The sequence below is a fragment of the Anguilla rostrata genome, chromosome 15 (assembly GCF_018555375.3).
Source record: "Anguilla rostrata isolate EN2019 chromosome 15, ASM1855537v3, whole genome shotgun sequence".
Classification (NCBI taxonomy): Eukaryota; Metazoa; Chordata; class Actinopteri; order Anguilliformes; family Anguillidae; genus Anguilla; species Anguilla rostrata.
In genome coordinates this window covers 10,824,286-10,845,448 of record NC_057947.1, presented here as the reverse complement: position 1 = coordinate 10,845,448, position 21,163 = coordinate 10,824,286, and the positions used below count along the sequence as shown (strand labels likewise).

The window sequence follows — 21,163 nt, the reverse complement described above, 5'->3', positions numbered from 1 at the left end:
GATATTATTGTAACGGTAAAATGCAACCGTCCTGAATTTAAAGTAGTCGGTCTTACCAGAGTGTGTCGGCAATCGTCGGAATAGCATGCATGCATTAAGACGTTCATTCAATAGTTCATACTTTTTTTTAGAAGAAGCCGTTGGGATTTTCTGTGCTTTGTGGAAAGTAAAATCATTTTTAAATCAAATTTATTTGTAGATATACATGACTTACGGAATACATACTTGTCTAGATACATAATTACATTTGTACATAAGAACCAGATACAAGATGGTCCGCTGAAACTGCTGTTACAAAAAAGGCTCAGAGTTGTAATAAAACATTATAGTATGTTACACATAATATCCCATAAGAGTAAAATACACGTATAAAAATATAATCCTAATAAAACCACCAAAATCTATAGACATTTCATATAAAATGATAAGCATCAGCCGAGTGTTTGAGATCCTATTTACGTGTAATTCGCGCAAACCGTTTTTTTTTTTTTTTTTTTAAATACTCAGAACATTGAAGGTTCTGAGAGTTGCTGTTGATTTAAGGTGATGTCCAGGTCTAAGGGTGTGGCCGTGTTGGTAACTACAGCATTTAAAGCAGTACCCTGCTGAAAGTGTCCAGGGGTGGGAGCTGAAGTGGTGCTGAGGGGCCAAAAATGATGGGTTTCCTTTTTCATTGAGGTCTTACTGATGTAGAAACAAAACAAATATTCAGAGTCGCGAAAAATGTGCATCTCCACACTTTTGGTCATTTTCAAAGTTCAATCCCAGCTCTGTCTACTGTGACTCAACCAATGAATTGGTATTTTGGTATTTGGAGAAATAGACAGCAGTGTTAGCTGAGAATTGCATTGCTTGGACACAAGAGTTGTTGTTCGCTAACCAAATAGACTGTTGGGTGTCTGTGACTCAATTCAGGCCATTTCGTATCCATCCAGAATGCCGCAAGCTTTTATAAAACGAATATATGCTGGTTTGTGCTAGCGTCACTGTTATCGCAACATGATTGTTTTACACAGTAATTAAAGTCAAAATGTCTATCTAGGCACGTATTTTGCACACCAGTGTTTCTAGCTTTACTGAATTTATGTTGTAACCAAAAACCGCTAGCTGATGTTACTGTGTACCAACTAGCAAACTTGCTAAAATCAATAAAAATACATTTCATTTAGTCAAATGCTAACATAATATGAGCTCAACAACATGTTGGAAATGACAAGGACTGACTACAGCATTTGTGAATGGATACTGAGGAGTTAAAGGATAAACAAGTATGTCATTATTTATACTGATCTATATCAAAAGTTTAGTTATTTGAGTTAGTTATTTTTGACGTGCATAAACCAAATGTAAAAATGTTAAGAGCCGTCGGCAATCTCCGTTGATTGTCAACAAATAAACCCCGTAGTGACAGCATCATTAGCTCAGTCTGTGACGCATATGACAGCGGTGTGGGGCTGCTCCCTAAGGCTTCTGTGGCAATACATCTGGCCCCTGAATTCACACAGCTAAATAACGCAGATCTTTAGATTATTAGTGAAATAAAAAACCTCAAAACATGCAAGCAGTCACTGTATAACCCTTCCAAGCACACAAATCTACAACGTTTTGGCGCGCTTTTTTTTTTTTGTAAGACATTTCGCTCGTAGTTGAAGTTATCATCATTTGAAGTTGCTGCTGATACAGGCTTTCTGTACCGTTGTGATCTGCCCAGTTTCTCATATATAAACTGTAACTTTTGTTCAAAGCAAATTGACTTGTCAACTCTTGTTTACCGAAAGACAAGTGAAGAGCAAACAAGACAAGGTTAAAACCTAGTAAATGGCTGGACCTAACACACGTGATCCGGCCGACCAATGGTGTAACTTCATCACTCACTCACTGTCACTCACTCAGTCACAGACATTCGCGTTTGTAGGGCTGGCGCTGCTGTTGCGGTCCAGCCAAAAAAACTCTGCGTTTTTTAGGAGGCTTTCATGCGTTCGTCCCGGTTTCAGAGTTGAGCTCCCAGGAGGAACGTGGTCGTTCTGCAGGTCGTTAAGGCCCCAGCCCCGATAACGGGAGGTCAGACATCCTGATGTGCACAAACAGGGAGGCCGGAGGGATGCTGGTTCCATCCTTAGACAGAAGATGGATGTGACGATATCCTGCAAATGTGAGAAAAACAAGTCAATTGTCTGTCTGCGTTTACTGTAGGTACAAGGCGGTATGAAATTGGTCTTCCCTGAGTCCACTCAACCTCCAGGAAGCTTTGATATTGAACCAGTGGTTAGTTGCTTCTTCCAATGAAAATTGATCTGGCATAAGTAACTGAAAATGATTCAAACTGGAAAATTCTCAGGAGGTATGTCAAATTACTAATTCACTCAACGCTGGTTGCACCTGCTAGAAGCAATCATATTGCAGGACTTCTTAAGCACAAACCACACAAACTATAACTGTTACTTCCGTTTACTCTACTCTAGGGACATCTAGGGGTGAGACTACATGTTGGGTCCAGAAAAGAACAAGGATCTCTTAAAAATATAGCACACATCTCTCACCTTGTTGAATGCAAGTCAGTGGCAAGGTGTACTGGCCAACAAAGTCATTCTTGGAAGTCTTGTCGTAATCCTCCACGACAAAGCGTACGAGGGCCAGCTCAGGAACGTGTACGGTGAACTGCAGATTGTCGTACCACACTGGGTTGAATCCTGTACAGGAAATGGCAGGGAGAAGGTTTTCTGCAAATGTTCTCGGTTAACGATCGCGTCATTGGGTCAGCGAACGCGCCTGGGCCTCACCGTTGTTGTCGATGTATCGGGTTTCCTGCTTGGCCTGGTCCATTGGCACTCCGTGGATCTCCACTCTCACCAACGGGTCCACAATCGAGCCCTCTTTGATATTCACTTTGGGAAGCTGTTGTCCACTGATCACCTGTGCAAGGTTGCATAAAACACCTTAAGTGAAATTTCCCCTTAAGTTTTCCCTTAAATGTCCCTTAAACTTAAGGGTGTTGCATTAAAAAACGCTTAAGTGTTATTTAAGGGTTTCCTTAAGTGAAATGATGAAAACCCTTAAGATTTCCCTTAAGTATTGTCTTTTCCCTTAAGCAATCCCTTAAAATCCGTTAAGTGTTGCATAAAACACCTTAACGATGATTTCCTAGTTTAATTTAAGGTTAGCAACACATTGCCTTAAGTCTGAACAAATGGCAGTGTTTTTTGAGCCATTGGAGGAGGAAAATGTGCATCGACAAATTTTTTGAGACAGCATTCAACTTATAGGCATTGGGCATAAAAACTGGTGTACATCTACATTTTTAACTTGGCTCAGAATGTTCTGGAACTGTACGCAATGCTGAAAGCCCTCGTGCCGGTGGGCCTTTTTTGGGCTAAGCACCTGAATGGCCAGGCTGATGGGACGGTAGCCCTCGTAGTTCTGAGGGCACTCTGGGTCGAATCTCCCCTCGGGGCTCCTCATGAACTCCGGTCTCAGGACGTAACCACAGCGACCGTTCTGGCTGAAGAGCCCGTCGTTGAGGTCCATCTCCACTCCTGCCGTCTGGAAGTTCAGGGCAACTGAAAGAAATGGAGGCTCTTACTGGCCTTACACTAGATGATAATTTAAGCAATTTCACAGTCTTAAAAATGGCAGTAAAATCTTGCCAGTCTTACCTCAGTTGGTGCATGCTCCCACCATGACTCACGATTACTGGGTATTAAGACATCTCCGATTGAGTTTGTGACTTTTTCTCATCTTTACCGTTCCGACAAAATCAAACATGTTTAATAGTGTTTAAGCGTGTGCTGAATAATGCGATGTACAGTAGTGTAAGTCCCCCTCACCTATTTGACACCCAGCATTCCACATGTCCTGTGGGTTAAAGTTGGAGGAGTCCGTCCTCAACCCACTAGGGTAAACCCTCGTCAGCTGCCTCCCGTTGTGGTGCACAAACTCCGCCCCTTTTGGACAAAGATGAACACACACATATACACACACGCGCACATGTGCACACACACACATGCACACACACACACACACACATGCGCACACACAACACGCACACATACACACACATGCACACACACACACAAACACACACACAGCTTCAGTAATGACCAACCACACAGTAAAATGTCCAGTGTTAATTCAACTCCTAACCGAGTAACTATGATTCCAATAGGGTAACAGTTGACTTACCATTGAACATGTTTCCATTGCAATAGAACCTCATATTTTGAAAGAAATGTTTTGATTACAGTTATGCTTTTTGTTGGTAAGCCACTGTATAGGCGAGGTAATGATCTGTGCATTACGCAGTTTGAATGCCCTCATCACAGAGGGAAATTGCCCTCAGCTTCACTGCAGCCCCCTGGTCATTATCCCTTATATAGCTTTACTGTTATTCAATACGATTTGTCAACTGAGAACTCATTTCTCTGTTGCCGTGACCACCTGGGGACATCAGCATTGGGTAGAGAAGGCATGGGACTGCACAGCCAATCAGGCGATGCATTTGGGGCCGTACCTGCTTCCCTCATGTGTTTCCGGGCTTTGGATTCAGTGAAGGAGGAGATCTCGTAGAACTTGGAGTGGATGCGGGAGTGCTTGAAGCTGCTGAAGTGGACGCTCTTGCAGTAGACCACGCAGTCCGACAGCTCCTTAGAGAGACGCTGCTTGGATTTCTGATCAACAGACATGGAATGCAAAGCACAAAGGCTGTAATGACAGCGTTCTGTCTTTTGTCACCATAACAATGCATATAAAAGGTCAGACATTTTTTATATACTGTATATATATATATATATATATATATATATATATGTAGCGTATGACATCATCAATAACGAGCAGGCCCAGGTAATACTGCAGGCCCAGGTGACACTGCAGCCCAAGGTGATACTATAGGCCCAGGTGACACTGCAGCCCAAGGTGATACTATAGGCCCAGGTGACACTGCAGCCCAAGGTGATACTATAGGCCCAGGTGACACTGCAGCCCCAGGTAATACCTCAGGCCCAGGGGTAATTGACTCTGAAGGTTGCCGTCTCCCCCCAGACTCTGGCTTGGAATCCCTGCCTGTGCGTAGCGGTTGGAGATTAGCTTTCGCACTGGCGCAGGTGTGCTAATTAAGTCGGACATCCCCTGGCTCACTGTCACTGCAGCCTGACTGGCAGCCAATGGGCTCAGCTCCCGCTCAGCGATCGCCATTATGATAAGATATCGCTTACTCCATCAGCGTCTACTCTGGTCTGCGTCACGTACAGCGTCTACTCTGCGTCACGTACAGCATCTACTCTGGCCTGCGTCAAGGACAGCAGATGGTTTTCACTGATAGCTCCCTCAGGAAGCTGCACTGCAGTATACTCAAATAGCACATACTGAGATTACAAGATTGAGATCTGCAACCCTGAACAAGATAGCTATATATTTTTTCTAAAACATTCCTGAAAAGTTAACATTAATTTTAACAAAAATTCCACATTTTAGTTAGGTAACTTTCTCCTCCAAATAGCAAATCATGTGGCTGCAACTCAATAAAGTATGCAGGCACAGTGGAGAAGTTTATTGTTTATTTGATCCAAACGTTACAATGGCAATGATTTTAGCAACGCTGGCCTTGGGCGGATGGGCCACCATGCCGGGTTCTGCTCCTGTCAGCTAAGAACAGGAAGATGAGACTACAGTGGGCAAGTGATCAGAACTGATCTAACATCACCTGGCTCAAAATGGTAGGGCCAAAAATGGACTCCGGGTTCCTCCCACAGTCCAGAGACATGCAGGTAAGCTAATTGTATGTATACGATTTATGTTTAATGCATTAATATGATTACTGCTCAAAGATAAGCTTGATGAGCTCCAGCCCACCCCCCCCCCGCCCCCATTCACAGAATGAAGTGTCCAAAGACTTTTGCCCCTGAAAGTTCTTAACACTAGCATTTTTTGGGGTAGAAAATAAAAGTAGGTATTAAAAGCAGACAAAATCCCTGCACATACTCTCCTCCTCCTCTCCCACCTCCTCCTCCTCCCCCCTTCCTCCTTTTCACACAGTTGGCCCAGGGTTCGAGAGGAAGCACCCCGCCCGTTTAGTGTTACCTTTCCTCACTCTGCTCACACACGCTGCCAGCCGATCACCTTCTCCAAACACCTGTCCCGCCCCAGACCAGCGGGCATGCAAATTTCATGAGAGGTTCCTGCGCTCCACACAGTATGCTTTGGAAAGGACCCCAGGTTTGAACTCACAGCCTCAGGCAATACCTCTGTCTGAAAATAAAGTTTGACTATTTCTCCTGGATGGACCCAAAACGAACACAGCTCCTATTTAACAGAGCTGCAGGGAGAATTTGGCTGTGTAAACTTGGGTTCATTTTCAAAGGGCTTCTGAAAATGTTGTCAGAATATATGTAAAGTGCATGCCCAGTTGTGTAACTGAGTCCTCGTTTTAATCCATCAATAATGTGTGAAAAACATCAACGGTGGGGTAGCAGGACAAATCTAAATGGCAGTTTCTATGGAAAGTGCTAGAAAAGACCAAGCGAGTCAGAGGAACTGGTACAGCAGTATATATGAGCTCTGAGAGTTTAATGATGAAGACGTCACGCTGTGCGGCGGAAGCTGGTCTATACTTTACCCTGGGCCTGCGGTGAAAGCTGTCGCTGCGCATGTTCTCTTCGTCGATGTCGGCTGCCTCGTCTTCGTCGCTGACCTCCCCCATCGGGGACTCCTCTCCCATCCCGTTCAGGCTGTCCTCCAGACTCCCGATCTTCTTCCCCTTCAGCAGAATCCTGCCCTTCAGCTCCTGCCACGGCCAAACACAGCCCGGTCACACCGTGCCACCACAACGGTGCAGACCTCCCAAACCCATTCAAACATTAAAGCGCTTCTATTACAGTTATGACACGTACATTACGCCCGGTAAGCGTAACACGAGAACAGAGCAGAACAGGCTGTTCAGCCAATTATTATCCAATCATCAGGCTCATTATCTACCTGCTGGTTATCCCTTCCACCAATCATATGAGACAAAGGAAAGGACTGAGTTCTGGTTTCACATTGTCCTGTTTCGCTGTCGACCCTGCAGTTTCATATAATATTGCAAAGATAGTTTCTTCTCTGTGAAGAGTGTTTCAGCTCTTCAGGAATGAAGGCCTTACAAAGTGTCCAGGGCCAGATTTCTACATCCCCTGCGTTTTTCACACAGGATTGACGTGCGGCTAAACTGAAAGCCTACTGAACATCTGGGTAAAAAAAGGCAGCATATTGAGCAGTTTAATAATTCAAAGTGGTGATACTGCATGAAGAGGCCATATGGCCTGGAAGCCACCGGAAACTCGCCAAACTCGCCGCGGACCTCACCTCAGGAGACGGTAGCATGTTGGGGGTCTTGCCCCCCAGCACGGTCTTCAGGAGCCTGTCCCCCAGGATGTGCTCCAGGTGTTCAGCCATGGCTCGCTGCTGGTCCACGCTGCAGTGGTTCTCCATGGACAGGATGACCGGGTATTCTGAGGCCTGGGAGGACCGGGGGGGCAGGGGGAGGGAAGGGGGGCGTGTGAATAATTAAAAGGAGGCACATTTTGAGCAGGGAACACTACACCTGTATTACGCTAGTGGGTTCCGCTAAGGCAGACAGTCTCGTGGCTGGGATACCGGTATCACATTACACACACACACACACACACAACCACACACACACACACACACACACACACAAAACCACACACACACATTCACACACACAACCACACACACACACACACACAAAACCACACACACACACACAACCACACAAACACACACAAAACCACACACACACACACAACCACACCCACACACACACACACAACCATACACACACACACACACCTTCACACACACACACACACACACACACACAACACACACACACATACACACAACCACACACACACACACACACACTCATGGACTCATCTGATTTACTTCTAGGCTCATATTTAGCTAACAGTCAATTTGAAACATCTGGGAGAACCCAAGAGTGCTGTCTGTGCTGCACATGAAGCTGACAAACACTTAAGCCGTCTGAATAATTCCTATTAGAATTATTACATTAAAAACCATAAAAAACTAATACAAGCGTATGCTTATTTATGTCTTTCGAATACAGGATATGCAGACAGCACAATGGACCACTCAAGCCATGCCGTCTCCATGGTAACTTTAATCACCTTAAAGGCGTAGCTTCCCACGGCGGCAATGACGTCTTTGAAGAGGATCTTGGAGGTGAAGGTGTGGCCGTGGTAAACAATGGGCTCCCCGTTCGGGCCGTCCCAGCAGTCCACCTCCACGCAGCGACACCCTCTCTTTAGAGCCCTGCGGGAAACACATGCCAGTCTCCGTGGTAACCTCACTGAGTGATGAGTACATGAGGTCTTTCCCCAGCAGGCTCTCAAACAGAGTACATCAGCACCACAGCCCAGCACTTCACCAATGCCTGGTACATCAGCACCACAGCCCAGCACTTCACCAACGCCTGGTACTTCCACACCACAGCCCAACACTTCACCAATGCCTGGTACATCAGCACCACAGCCCAGCACTTCACCAACGCCTGGTACATCCGCACCACAGCCCAACACTTCACCAACGCCTGGTACTTCCACACCACAGCCCAACACTTCACCAACGCCTGGTACATCAGCACCACAGCCCAGCACTTCACCAACGCCTGGTACATCCGCACCACAGCCCAACACTTCACCAATGCCTGATACTTCCACACCATAGCCCAACACTTCACCAACGCTTGGTACATCAGCACCACAGCCCAACACTTCACCAATGCCTGGTACCTCCGCACCACAGCCCAACACTTCACCAACGCTTGGTACATCCGCACCACAGCCCAACACTTCACCAATGCCTGATACTTCCACACCATAGCCCAACACTTCACCAACGCTTGGTACATCAGCACCACAGCCCAACACTTCACCAATGCCTGGTACCTCCACACCACAGCCCAACACTTCACCAACGCTTGGTACATCAGCACCACAGCCCAACACTTCACCAACGCCTGGTACCTCCGCACCACAGCCCAACACTTTACCAACGCTTGGTACATCAGCACCACAGCCCAACACTTCACCAACGCCTGGTACCTCCGCACCGCAGCCCAACACTTCACCAACGCCTGGTACATCAGCACCACAGCCCAACACTTCACCAACGCTTGGTACATCACATCAGCACCACAGCCCAACACTTCACCAACGCCTGGTACATCAGCACCACAGCCCAACACTTCACCAACGCTTGGTACATCAGCACCACAGCCCAACACTTCACCAATGCCTGGTACCTCCACACCACAGCCCAACACTTCACCAACGCTTGGTACATCCGCACCACAGCCCAACTTGAAAACAATGATACATTTATCATTTATACTGAACACAAGAGGACGACTTGGTACATTTTGCGATTGTAACAATGCATTTTACATTTCAATAGATCAAAGGTGAGACTGTTAGTACACTACCAATCAGAAGTGAACTTTAAGAAATTATTCTTACAGAACAGACACACAATGCCATTTTTTGTATCAATGACTTTCTTTATATCAAAAGTAAATTCATGTCTTTTTAAAGCATGAATCCTTGTCCTGTGGTTTAATTAAAACTGTAATGTAAGGAAAACGTATTTTCACAGGGTCTTTATAAATACAGTCTTTACAGAATATCGTACTAATTAGATACATGTCAACTCAGATCCCTGGCATGATGACATCATGATTTAAATATGCTATACTTTGCTAATGTGATAACTAACTATCGCAGCCATCAGTGAAGGTTTGATGTTAATCACTTTAGGGAACATGTTCAGGAACCCCTGGTCTATGTCATGAAATTGGGCTCATTACATTAGGGGTAGACTGAAGATTCCTGTCAGTGACAGAAGTCTCATTATATAACCCACACTACTGTATGTGCCCTGTTTGAAGTGGAAACTTCCATGGCTTAGGATTCATCCATTATAAATGTCCCTGCTCTTTAAAAGGATTTAACATCTAAAACTCAATGTCTCTATTAGACTATTTGTCCTATGTCACAAAAGTGGTTACATGAGGTGATAGAGGCTTCATTAAATAATAATGCTAAACATTTAAGAGGTACGTAACACTTACGTATCCATCTTTAATAGGGTACATCCCTATTTTCCATTTCAAGTTCAAGTATCAAAGTATGAATATAGACAATATTTATTCTGTAACGGTGTGATGGAAGTTCTACAATGAGAAGATCGGAAGTACCCTGCCTTGGAACACAGCCCTTTAATAAACCTTTAATAAATGTGTAATAAAGCCTTAATAAAGCCTTAATAAAGACTGTACCGGATGTAGCCCTCCACGCTGCTCTGGCCCCGTAGCTGGTCCTCCAGCAGGTAGGTGTTGTGTGAGGAGGAGATGAAGTAATGGCACAGGGGCTGGCTCATGTCCTGGTAGATGCCCTGCTGGTGGGGGTTGAAGATGGATCCCTCTGCTGAGCTCAGGTACATCAGGAAGCCATCGATAGACATGGCGTGGAGCATCTTGGCTGGGGACAACAAAAACGACAGCAGCGGTCACTCTCCCCCATAGGATCTGGCTTTTCCCACGTCCAAAAAAAATGAAGAAGTGTCCTGTACGGTCAGTGCTGTAGTAATATCCTTTATGGTCAGTGCCGTAGTGTGTCCTGTATGGACAGTGATGTACTAGTGTCTTGTATGGTCAGTGCTGTAGTAGTGTCCTGTATGGTCAGTGCTGTAGCGGTATTCTGTACGGTCAGTACTGTAGTAATATCCTGTACAGTCAGTACTGTAGCAGTATCCTGTATGGTCAGTGCTGTAGTAATATCCTGTACGGTAAGTGCTCTAGCGGTGTCCTGTATGGTCAGTGGTCTACGGTCAATGCTGTAGCAGTATCCTGTACTGTCAGTGTGTAGTAGTATCCTGTATGGTCAGTGCTGTACGGTCAGTGCTGTAGCAGTATCCTGTATGGTGAGTGCTGTAGTAATATCCTGTACAGTCAGTGCTGTAGCGGTATCCTGTACTGTCAGTGGGTAGCAGTATCCTGTACGGTCAGTGCTGTAGCGGTATCCTGTACGGTCAGTGCTGTAGTAATATCCTGTACGGTCAGTGCTGTAGCGGCATCCTGTACAGTCAGTACTGTAGCAGTATCCTGTACGGTCAGTACTGTAGCAGTATCCTGTACGGTCAGTGCTGTAGCGGTATTCCATATGGTCAGTGCTGTAGCATTATCCTGTACTGTCAGTGCTGTACGGTCAGTGCTGTAGCAGTATCCTGTATGGTCAGTGCTGCAGCGTAGCCTGTATGGTCAGTGCTGTAGTAGTATCCTCTGTGGTCAGTGCTGTACCGGTGTCGGACGGCTCGTAGCAGTCGATGAGCTCCAGGGCGCGCTGCTGGCTCCGGTCCCCCTCCAGCTGCTCGGTTCGGAGGAACTCCTCCAGGTCCCGCAGGGACATCTTCTGCCCGTCGCTGGAGTAGCCCTGGAACAGCCTCAGCACGTCGTCCCGCTGCGTCAGCATCTTGTAGAACTGCACAAACTCGTCATCCTCCAGCGAGCCGGTCTGAGACCTGTCAGCCATCTGCCATCAAAGGAAGCAGGAAACGGCAGCTTCAGATTTGGGGATATGCACATTTTTATAGATTTCTCCTAAATATCTAAACCAGCATTACAGGAGAGAGATTTGTAAAAAACATTTTTTCACACACTTGATACAGTATTTTTGAAATGGTGAATTTGCAGCTACCCATAATTCTATGTATCCTGGAAAGAATGTCAAACAGCTATCACACCTCTGTGATTTACCTGGACCTGTAAATTGAACAGAATGTGACTGTTGTAACTGACACAAGCGTCTGAGACCCGCCCTGTAGCCTCACCATGAAGAGGCGAAGGGCGTGGTGCTCGCTCATGTCCACGTTCATCATCCTCAGCAGGTCCTGCACTTCCTTGAAGTTCATTCGTCCGTCCTTGTTTTTATCTGCCTTTTTAAACCAATCACAGATCCACCTGGTGAACGGGGGAGGGGTCGTTTAAGGAAAACTCCTGGTCTGAGAGCAGAACTAAGTCACGTGACCTGGGTAAAGGGTCCTAACGGAGGACCTAATAGGTGAGAGGGTGGGGTGGGGTGGGGTTCGGAGCTGAGGTGAGGGGTCGGGGGTAGAATCCTTCAAAAGAACATGGCGGCCAAATGAGATGGCAAAAGCTATGGACTGGCAACTGTTACGCTACCATAACTGATGAGAACAAGAGGAAAGCTTATGGTGAGATTTTTTGTTTGTTTTGGAACTAGTTTTACTTGAACACTCTCAACAATTGATGCCTAGTGCATTCAGCATTTTCTTGGGAGTCTGTGTTAGTGCATGAGTGTGTACAGAAGAGTTACCCCACACTATGTGGGCGGGCGGGACCCCTGCGGTGGGAGTGAACGCCGGCTGCGGAGGTTAGCGGAGGTTAGCGGAGTTAGCGGAGTTAGCGGAGTTAGCGGAGTTGGCGGAGTTAGTGGATACTGGTCGAGCCTCTCCCTCTCCCCCATGTTCTCCAGGTTCTCGATCAGCTTGCGCATGCCCCTGATCCAGGACTGGGCCTCCTCGGCTGATTCAGCCACCAGGTCCAGGTTGCCACGGCGTCCGCGGAACACCAGCGTGAAGCAGCGGTCAGGCGGGAACTCGTCGGCGATGCTCAGCAGGACCTCCGATTGGTGCCCTTCACGTACCGCCTCCACGTCGCTCACGGAAACTGAGGGCGGAGCCAAGGGAGGGGTTAACTGCTTGCTTTAGTACCATGCTTTAGTATTATGCTTGGACACAATTATATTATATTATATTACATTATATTCTGTCTAGTATCTACACTTCCAAGGAATTTTTTACCAGTCAGTTAAGAACCTCTAAGCTCATAAAAATATTACGCATGGACGTTTCATTTACCCATAATCATATAATATAATATTATATTATATTATATTAATTATAATGTTGAACGGAGAAGAAGTGATGTTTAGTACTGGTGTACATCTGCAATGATTAGAAAAACATTACAAACTCCTCATAAGCAGTGCAGTACACATCTGATCCGGTTCCAGAGGACTGTTATTATTTGGCTGAGAAGGCAGTTGTGTAGCTATAGTTTTCTGTGGCAAGACTTTTACAAGCTCATGTTGTGCTTGGATTGCACACCTAACTGGAAAGAAAGAGCTACCTGCATCTGTTATGCCCACATCAAACAGGAGCAAACCCATTTTGAGTAAATGTAGCACTCAAAGCAGAAACAGCAAATAATAGAATAGAATAGAATAGAATAGAATAAAATAGAATAGAATAGCTTGATTTGTCCCAGGGGGAAACGTCAGCAGAACATGTCCTACACCTGCACGTTACTCACATGTGGAGTGGGCCTTTCCAGCCTTCTTAGACTTGTACCAGATGGTCTTGCAGTCCTCCTGCAGCTTGAAGTAGCGCTGCTTCTTCCAGCTGCGAGACTTCACCTTTCTCATCACAGTCCCCACGATCATAGACTGCAGATTGTCATCTCCTTGGATTCCTGAGTTTCAGCGACAACAGACAGATTGATTTATAACTTCAGGCCTTCTTAAATCCAGACACCGCCTCTAATCTAGATTCCTTCAATTTAGGAATGCTTTCGATTCCTCGACTTCATGCTTTTTACCGGCGCAATTAATGAATTTTCTTTTTTATAACCAAATCATTTGTGAGATAGAAAGCAATCTTCCATTGCTCATCACACTGTACATGCAAAAAAATTCAGTTTTCTAAAAATGTCGAGTTACTCACGAAGGCTGCTTCGGATTGAAGCCATCGGTTGCTTTGTCACACTTCTGGCATCTACTAACAAAAAGGTAAAACATTTTCAGAAAACTATCCCTAAAATAAATCTTTAAGCATGGAATGGAGAAAGATATTAGAGATAACATTTAGCATTTGTAAGGAATGTCGGGACTTGTAGAAATAGTTACCCCTAGACTGGACCAGAATATCACAGCAAGCCATTTTTCTCTAAAATATGTTTCTGAAATATTTGTTTGAACTTTTATCTGTCTAGGTTTTTTAAAGGGGCAGTTCACCCAAAAATGAAAGGAATCAATGTTTACACACACCCAGAGTGCTATCCGCTATCTATTTTCGCTGAGATTTCGCTGCAGCTCACCCTGATACAACGAACCTCAACGGGACCAACGTTTGTGGTGCTCAAAGCCCCAAGATTTTAAAGCCTCATCTTTTCCAAATATAATGACACACAGTTGCTCACAAACATCCACAGACCTTGTTGTGCATGGTTTTATCGAAAACTACTTTCTACCGAAGTACACCAGCTGTGTATGTCCCCGCAAAGCCTCAACCAAAGCACGCCAGTATTCTGGGGCGTAACGTCAACATTGTTTCTTTAAAAAACCCGTTGAGCCCCGTTGCACCAGCGCGAGCTGCAGCGGTTAAACAGAAACCTCGTCAAATCTCAGCGAAATTATCTGGATGGATAAACAGCACTCTGGGTAAGTGGAAGTACAGCTTTATTTTGTTTTTGGGTGAACTGCCCCTTGAAGGCAATAATAATAATAATAATGAGCCAGGCTGCAGCCCTTGGGCCCTTTCTCAAACCCAGACAAACGAAGACTGCGCTTTTTCTCCCGTCCTCAACAGCCTGGTTGCCCCGGCCCACCGATCCGCACCAGCGCCGCAGCAGGCTCACTGGATCTGGGCCGAGCGGGAGGTCATGACCTAGGCCCCATATCCCCCCCCCCACCCCACTACGCGGTATTCAGTGGAATGTGCAAGCCCCATGGAGTCTCGCTCTTTGTTTGCTTTTTCTATTGTCCCTCCGCTTTGTAATCTTCCTCTTTTTTTGCCTGTGATAACAGGCCCTGGGCCGGGGGATTGTTACCCGCGCGGCCGGTAATCTTAGTCAGGCCTGGTGAATGCCGCCGCTGCTTTCCGTTTCAGTCGTTTCACGCTACGAGCCTTCCTGTCGGTAATGCACAAACAAAGACTTTAATCAGGGTCTGCCATTTCAGCACAACAGGAGGATTTTGTTTTTCCTGATCGAGCAGGGAAAGGGTCTGTCATCTACGCAGACGGCATTTCTCGATGGATTGAGAGAGGATGGCAGGTTGACCTAAATGTTCAGGTTACTGATGCTATATGGTCAGATATATTCTCAAGAATACACTCCTTTTCAGTATAGGCCAGGCATAGGCCTTATTCAATTCAAGGTGGCTCCTAGACTTCATCTGTCCAAAGCTTAAATTTAAAAAATGTATTGATCAGTCAATGATTCTTGTAATCGATGTTAACATGCACCTGCAGCACTAGCCTATACATTCTGGTCCTCCATCTTTGCCTATACTGCTAATTAGCCTTGTCTTTCTGCCAGCTTTTTTAATTGATTACCTACATCGGCGAAAACAAAGTAGATAAGTGGTTGTGTTGATTTTGTTTCACTCTCATCATAATTTTTTGCAGACAAATATGAGTTGAGGAGTATACATGCAGCAGTGTGAAACTGTAAAACTCTTATGTAACATCGGCGCTCAAATAATAGAGATACTAGTAATAAAATGTAAATTTTGTCCATCTGGAAGGTCATTATCAAGTGAGATAAACTGAGCAGTCTTTCTCACATTTTCATTGCACGTGCTTTTTTTTAGCACATTAGCACTGAGGGCTGCAAAGATGCTACATTTTAAAGATTGCTGTGGCTAGCCCTCTTGAGGCGCGGGTCTATGTCCTCAGGTAGAAATGAGAGATGGTTGTATTTTGAGTTCCTCTCACTCCTGCATGTGGCCTTGCTTTAACTCACTGCCTGTCAGTCAGATAAAACTTTTTTCTTGCCAGACTACTGTCAGAGGGTGCAGATGTAAGTAAGCAATTAAGAAAGCTGGCAGAAAGATGAGGCTAAATAGCAGTATCATCATGCAGCAGTAGCAGCAACATCCAGGACAATACCCCCACACCTAGGCAGCTCTGACACACTCGCCGAAGCACGAGAGCACGGAGTGGAACCTCGAAAAGAGAGAGAGAGAGGGAGAGAGAAAGAGAGAGAGAGAGAGACAGAGAGACAGAGAGAGAGAGAGAGAGAGAGAGAGAGAGAGAGAGAGAGAGAGTGAGAAAGAGAGAGAGCGACAGAGAGGGAGAGAGAGAGCGCAGTTATGACACGGAGGATGATAAGCCCCAAGCTCACACTCACCTGATGGAAGCGCATTTTGGGGGTCTGGATGAGGGGCGGCGGTGAGCGGGTGTGGAGCCCTAGAGACAGGGAGAGGCGCCAGACGGCTGGCCCAGCCCCAGATCCTGCCCGCCAGCCGCCGCGCGGCTCGCCATGTTCCCGCTGAATGGCGAGAGGCTGTGGAAAGCCGATACCGTGTCAACATCGCCGCGCTCTGAGCCAGCCCTCCCTCCCCCTACCTCCCTCTCTCTCTCTCTCTCTCTCTCTCTCTCCCTCTCTCGCCTTCCTCCCTCTGTCCCTCCCTTCCCATTCACTCTCTCTTTCGCCTGTTGTGATCATTCCAAACTGACTATAAACCTCTTACTCTACTTTCTCTACCGCCTTCCATCAGACCATCGATTACTATCCTTTTCTTTTCTAGTGACTTTTTTTTACTACTTCCCTTCAAAGGAAACTGCCACCTACCATGTACTTTGCTTTTCTTAACACTAAATATCCAGTATCGCCTTCGTTCCTCTCTTAATAATGACTGTAGTAAGAAACGAATTGTATCCAATTCCAAAGACTTGCGGGCCATACATTCAAATTGACAATCCTAGGTGTGATGGATGCACACAAGAATGCACTGCACACACGAAGGTAAAACATGAGACCAAAAGTGACTTTTTAGGATGTCTTACAGTATCTGAGAACCCAAACTATAATCATGCCAATCGTAACTGAATTCTGATACAGTGAATTGTATATCCCTTTTAGATAATTGACGGTTTTGATGAGTATGGTAGTATAAAGGATGATGTTTTTACAGTTCAATGCAAGGCTCTACACTCCCATCAGGATGATGTATTTTGCTAACAAGATGCGGCATACATGTTTTTAATGGTGTGTGTGTTAATGTGCTGTCCCCCCTTTTCATTGTTCTTGTTGCTCCTATGATGTGCACTAAATTTATTCCACAACGTCAACCTAGTGAGTCGCTATGGATTCTCTAATTTGGCAAATAAACCATAATCTTCAACCTCATCATGTATTATTTTTTTCACCTCAGAACATTCCTGGATCTGCCATCTTTTAAAGAGTAGGGCGGTGTTTCATGAAGCAGGATTGCTGAGTTAGCTGGATAACTGCACTGAGTAACACCCAGAACCCGCCCATATCTGGAATACAGACTGAAGTAAAAAAAGCTCTTCCGGGTTTCACTGAGTGCAGTTATACGACTATCTCAGTAATCCTGCTTCATTAAGTACCCCCCGGAAAGTGTTCTACGGGCTTCAGTTTGAGAATGCAGGCCTGACATTGGCCAATAGAGGTTATGTGTTTCCAGGCTTCTCCATTCAGGTGTGTTCTCTTACACTTGTCATGTGACACCTCACCATCCCTCACATGCTGACAGTATTAACCTCTGTTCAAAGACTAAGATAAGGATTCTATTAGACTTGTATTTAAACAAAAAACATTATCATCATGGAGTATTTGCTTTTTTTATCATGTGCAGGCTGTTGAAATGAATCGCAGGTAGGCCTAATGCTGAACGTCATACTGTGGTAATATCTTCATGCATAACCATTAGAAAAGAAGGGCCTCATTTAACACTATTCAGGCACTGACATGCAAGGAGGAGACCATCAACAGAAGTGCAATTAACTAACAGAGGAAGTCATGTTCATCAAAGTTTCAGCATGGTCTTCCATTCACTGTGAAGCAGTTTAAGAATCTGACTTAAACGTATACATATATTATTCCAAAGTTAAATAAGATTTTTTTTAAAATTATTATTATTGTCATTGTCGTTGGTTTAGTGCACTGTTAAAACAGTAAAGAGGAAACGGCAGCAGTTCTGACAGGGGGCCTCAGGGTTCCGTGCACATTAGCGTTTGACATCTTTAGGTTGCTTTGAAAGCTCATATTCTTCTATGGCAGCTGTCCAGAGGAGGCCATCCACAATGAATCGCTACCTGGCCTCAGCCTTGCCTGGCCCCGCGTGCATTGTGACAGCCCCTTCTTAAATTACCAAGCCGCAACGGTTAAATATTTATGACTCCTGTTCGCTGGCTGCTGTGGTGTCAGGCGGGAGATCGAACAGGAGAGAGCAAAGTAGCGGAGGGAAAAATGAAAGCATCATTCAAATTAAAGAGGGTCGTTTGTTCGGATCGGAATTCTCTGTACTCACATTCCGGAGTGTAACGATCGCTGGCTCGCCTCATCACAGGGGCATCGTCGTCGCGGTCGCGCGGTCTTATTAACTTATTTTTCTTTTGGGAGTCTATCCCCCCTACCACCTCATATTTCAGGAGACATTAATAATACACAATATCAGCTCGGCTTCCTGGCTCCGTTTTCAAGAAGGAGAGGCAGAGGTTAAAACGGGGGTCCCTCCTACCCTCCACAGGCATCCCGCTCCGTCTAATATTCAGAGCGTCACCGCCGGAATGCTTGATGACAGGAACCGGCGGCTGAGCCAAACAAGGTTTGCCGTAATAGCACTGAAACACCCAACTGCCATCCCTATTCAATAATGCTAGTAAACATAGCCCTCACAAGCAAGGTGTCCTCTACCTAATTAACAAACAAACAAGCAAATAAATAAAACCCCAGGACTGAGCAATGGTTTGGACAAAGTATACTTGTGGAAAATGATTGGACTTCCCCCAGGAAGAGACTGGAAAATCCCACACTTTACCATGCAGGCTGCTTGTGAGTATCAAATATTCCCACGAGCTCTCATTTCATAAACAGGTTGTAGAGGTGCCTGTCCACAGTTTTTTTTCTTTTTTGTATACCACACGTTTAACAGGTGAGATGCAAAAATCTCACCAGCAGATACAATATATTTTCTATTTAAATTATTAATTTTTAATCAGATCCGATAATAAAACATTCACTGGGGAACGACTGTTAAGGGTAATTTTCTCATGAATGAAAGATGATTGCCTGAATGAAGACTACAGATTGACCCCTAAAGTGAATGGGGTTGTCAGGCGTGGTCACCGTCAATCATTAGTGTCCAATCTGGGCATTGTATACTGACGGCATTGACCAAGCAACAATGGAACCCAACGGAAACGTTACAGGAGAAAACCCGAAAATACGCTGATGCATAGAGGCACAGGCAATCTCGGCATGATTTGTGGCTGTGAACGTACCGCAGCGGACAACAGACGTGGCTTGCTTAAGGATTTATCGTTAAATCTCCTCACGCTACGGATGGCTTATCTATCCTGCTCAATGTAATAAATAAGCGGAGAAGGCTGGTTCTGCTTCATAAATCTGCTGACGATGTGTAAGTGTAGACAACAGCACAGACATGCAGAACTAAGCTGCGGATTGGATCAAACTATCACCAAGATCTCTGGGAAACGAATCAAGCACTTACTACAGCTTAGTGGAGCTTTACCGCAGACAAAGTTACATCCATTATATCATTGTATTGAACAGTTTAATAGTTAATGGCATTACGTATACTGGGATACAATGTAGTAAAATTTAAATCCAACTTCCAACAGAATCTTGCAAAAACTCACTGTTAAATTATCAACCTGGCATACGTTTCTGCCCAAGTTATCATTTGAAATGTTTTGTCAGTAAAGACGCTAAAAACATTTCTTTTTCAATATTTTGGTCACTTTGATCCAAATGCCTGACTGCGCATCATAAATGATAACTCCACATTAAAAATAACCTTTATTATTTGCTTTTACTTAGTCAGAACGGCCAATGGACGCACCACAGTTAGACTACACGGAAAGCCCTGCAGCAGTGTAGGACTGGGCCAGGATGACATCATCCATTGGCGACTGACACCAGTTGTACAGCCTGTACCAGTATTCTATTGCACAACGCGCCTTGTCATTCACGTCACTGTTTGCAAAACTGGCATGGAGATGACGTCCGTCAGCAATGGCCTCTACACAGACTAAGACACAGTCTTTAAGCTTTAAGAGCTTGAAGAGTGACCTCAGTAATGTGGATATCTGGTTTAGGCTTCCATTTGAATGTTTGATCAGGCACTCTGTACTGGTCATCATTGGACGGTCAGCACCGTACTGACAAGCGTCTGGCAGGCTCCGCCTCCTCCACATTACTGAACGGGAAACGGTCTGGATAGGGGGATACGCAGGCATTCCTGAGAGTATTAGCAGATTCTGGACTCAGCTGAGGCAGATGTATAGATGTATTGATGTAGTGCAAGGGCGGCTGGTGTCAGGCCACCCAGGCTGCTGTCAGTCTATAGCAGTGGTGTCAAACTCGTTGCCATGGAGGGCCGTGTGTATGCAGGTTTTCATTCCAGCCTCAGATCTTGATTATATAATTAGTTAAATTATTTGCTGAATTAGGGATGCAGGTTTGTGCACAATGGTGACCCGACGTCTATGGTGACCCGCATTGTCTAAATAAAAATTTTCTTATATTCTGTGCTTCAATGCAGTTAAACGCATATGGCTGAATGAGTAATTGGACTCAATTAAGGCAGCATTAATTGGTTGGAATGAAAACCTGCATACACACGGCCCTCCATGGCAACGAGTTTGACACCACTGGTCTATAGCATACCTTGTCCCTGTTTTATGAAGCAGGATTAGAGTTAGCTGGATAACTGCATTGAGTAAAACCCGGAAAAGCTCTTTTTACTTCAGTCCATGTTCCAGATTTGGGAGGGTTCCAGGTTTTACTCAACGCAGTGATCCAGCTAACTCGGTAACCCTGCTTTGTGAAATACCCCCTGGTGTCCCTCTGCTGACCTGTCAACATTAAAACAGCCAGTAACTGTGCTGACCCCCACGCACAGCCTTCTAATGACCTCTTGCCCGCGATCATGTTTCAGACCTGGCAAATTCATTTATTGCATAATAGATGCCTTTCAGTGTAAACATCGCCTGAGTAAACATTCTCTGACAGACAGAAGAACGTGAGAAATATTTAGTTTCCCTGAAAGAAAAGAAAAAAAAAAACCTACAAGCATCA

General features: G+C 45.2%; 1 protein-coding gene across 3 annotated transcripts; it reads right to left on the bottom strand.

Moving 5' to 3' along the window:
* Nucleotides 1-172: 172 nt before the first annotated feature.
* On the bottom strand, nucleotides 173-18,769 carry LOC135240846 (1-phosphatidylinositol 4,5-bisphosphate phosphodiesterase delta-4-like). 3 transcript variants are annotated; one of them, XM_064310842.1, is made up of 17 exons: nucleotides 18,372-18,769; nucleotides 16,223-16,378; nucleotides 13,816-13,869; nucleotides 13,406-13,564; nucleotides 12,532-12,760; nucleotides 11,902-12,031; nucleotides 11,372-11,603; nucleotides 10,352-10,553; nucleotides 8,184-8,328; nucleotides 7,336-7,488; nucleotides 6,611-6,778; nucleotides 4,508-4,664; nucleotides 3,825-3,941; nucleotides 3,379-3,557; nucleotides 2,781-2,913; nucleotides 2,541-2,690; nucleotides 173-2,144 (listed from the first exon to the last, which is right to left on the bottom strand). In XM_064310842.1, the coding sequence occupies exons 1-17, from the start codon at nucleotides 18,403-18,405 to the stop codon at nucleotides 2,035-2,037; spliced, it is 2,508 nt and encodes an 835-aa protein (XP_064166912.1). In that variant the 5' UTR covers nucleotides 18,406-18,769; the 3' UTR covers nucleotides 173-2,034. The 3 variants fall into 3 exon arrangements, with proteins under 3 accessions (XP_064166912.1, XP_064166913.1, XP_064166914.1); XM_064310843.1 differs by having other exon boundaries at nucleotides 13,816-13,866; XM_064310844.1 differs by lacking the exon at nucleotides 18,372-18,769 and having other exon boundaries at nucleotides 16,223-16,431.
* Between the last annotated feature and the right edge of the window lie 2,394 nt (nucleotides 18,770-21,163).

Bases quoted from the DNA above. Each gene is read 5' to 3' on its own strand.
- LOC135240846 (XM_064310842.1), bottom strand. From the start codon at position 18,405: ATGAGGCGAGCCAGCGATCGTTACACTCCGGAAT. The intron at 11,604-11,901 runs GTGAGGCTACAG...CTTTGATGGCAG, and splicing joins ACGCCCTTCGCCTCTTCATG to ATGGCTGACAGGTCTCAGAC. The intron at 7,489-8,183 runs GTGATTAAAGTT...CGGTCCTCCCAG, and splicing joins TGGGAAGCTACGCCTTTAAG to GCCTCAGAATACCCGGTCAT.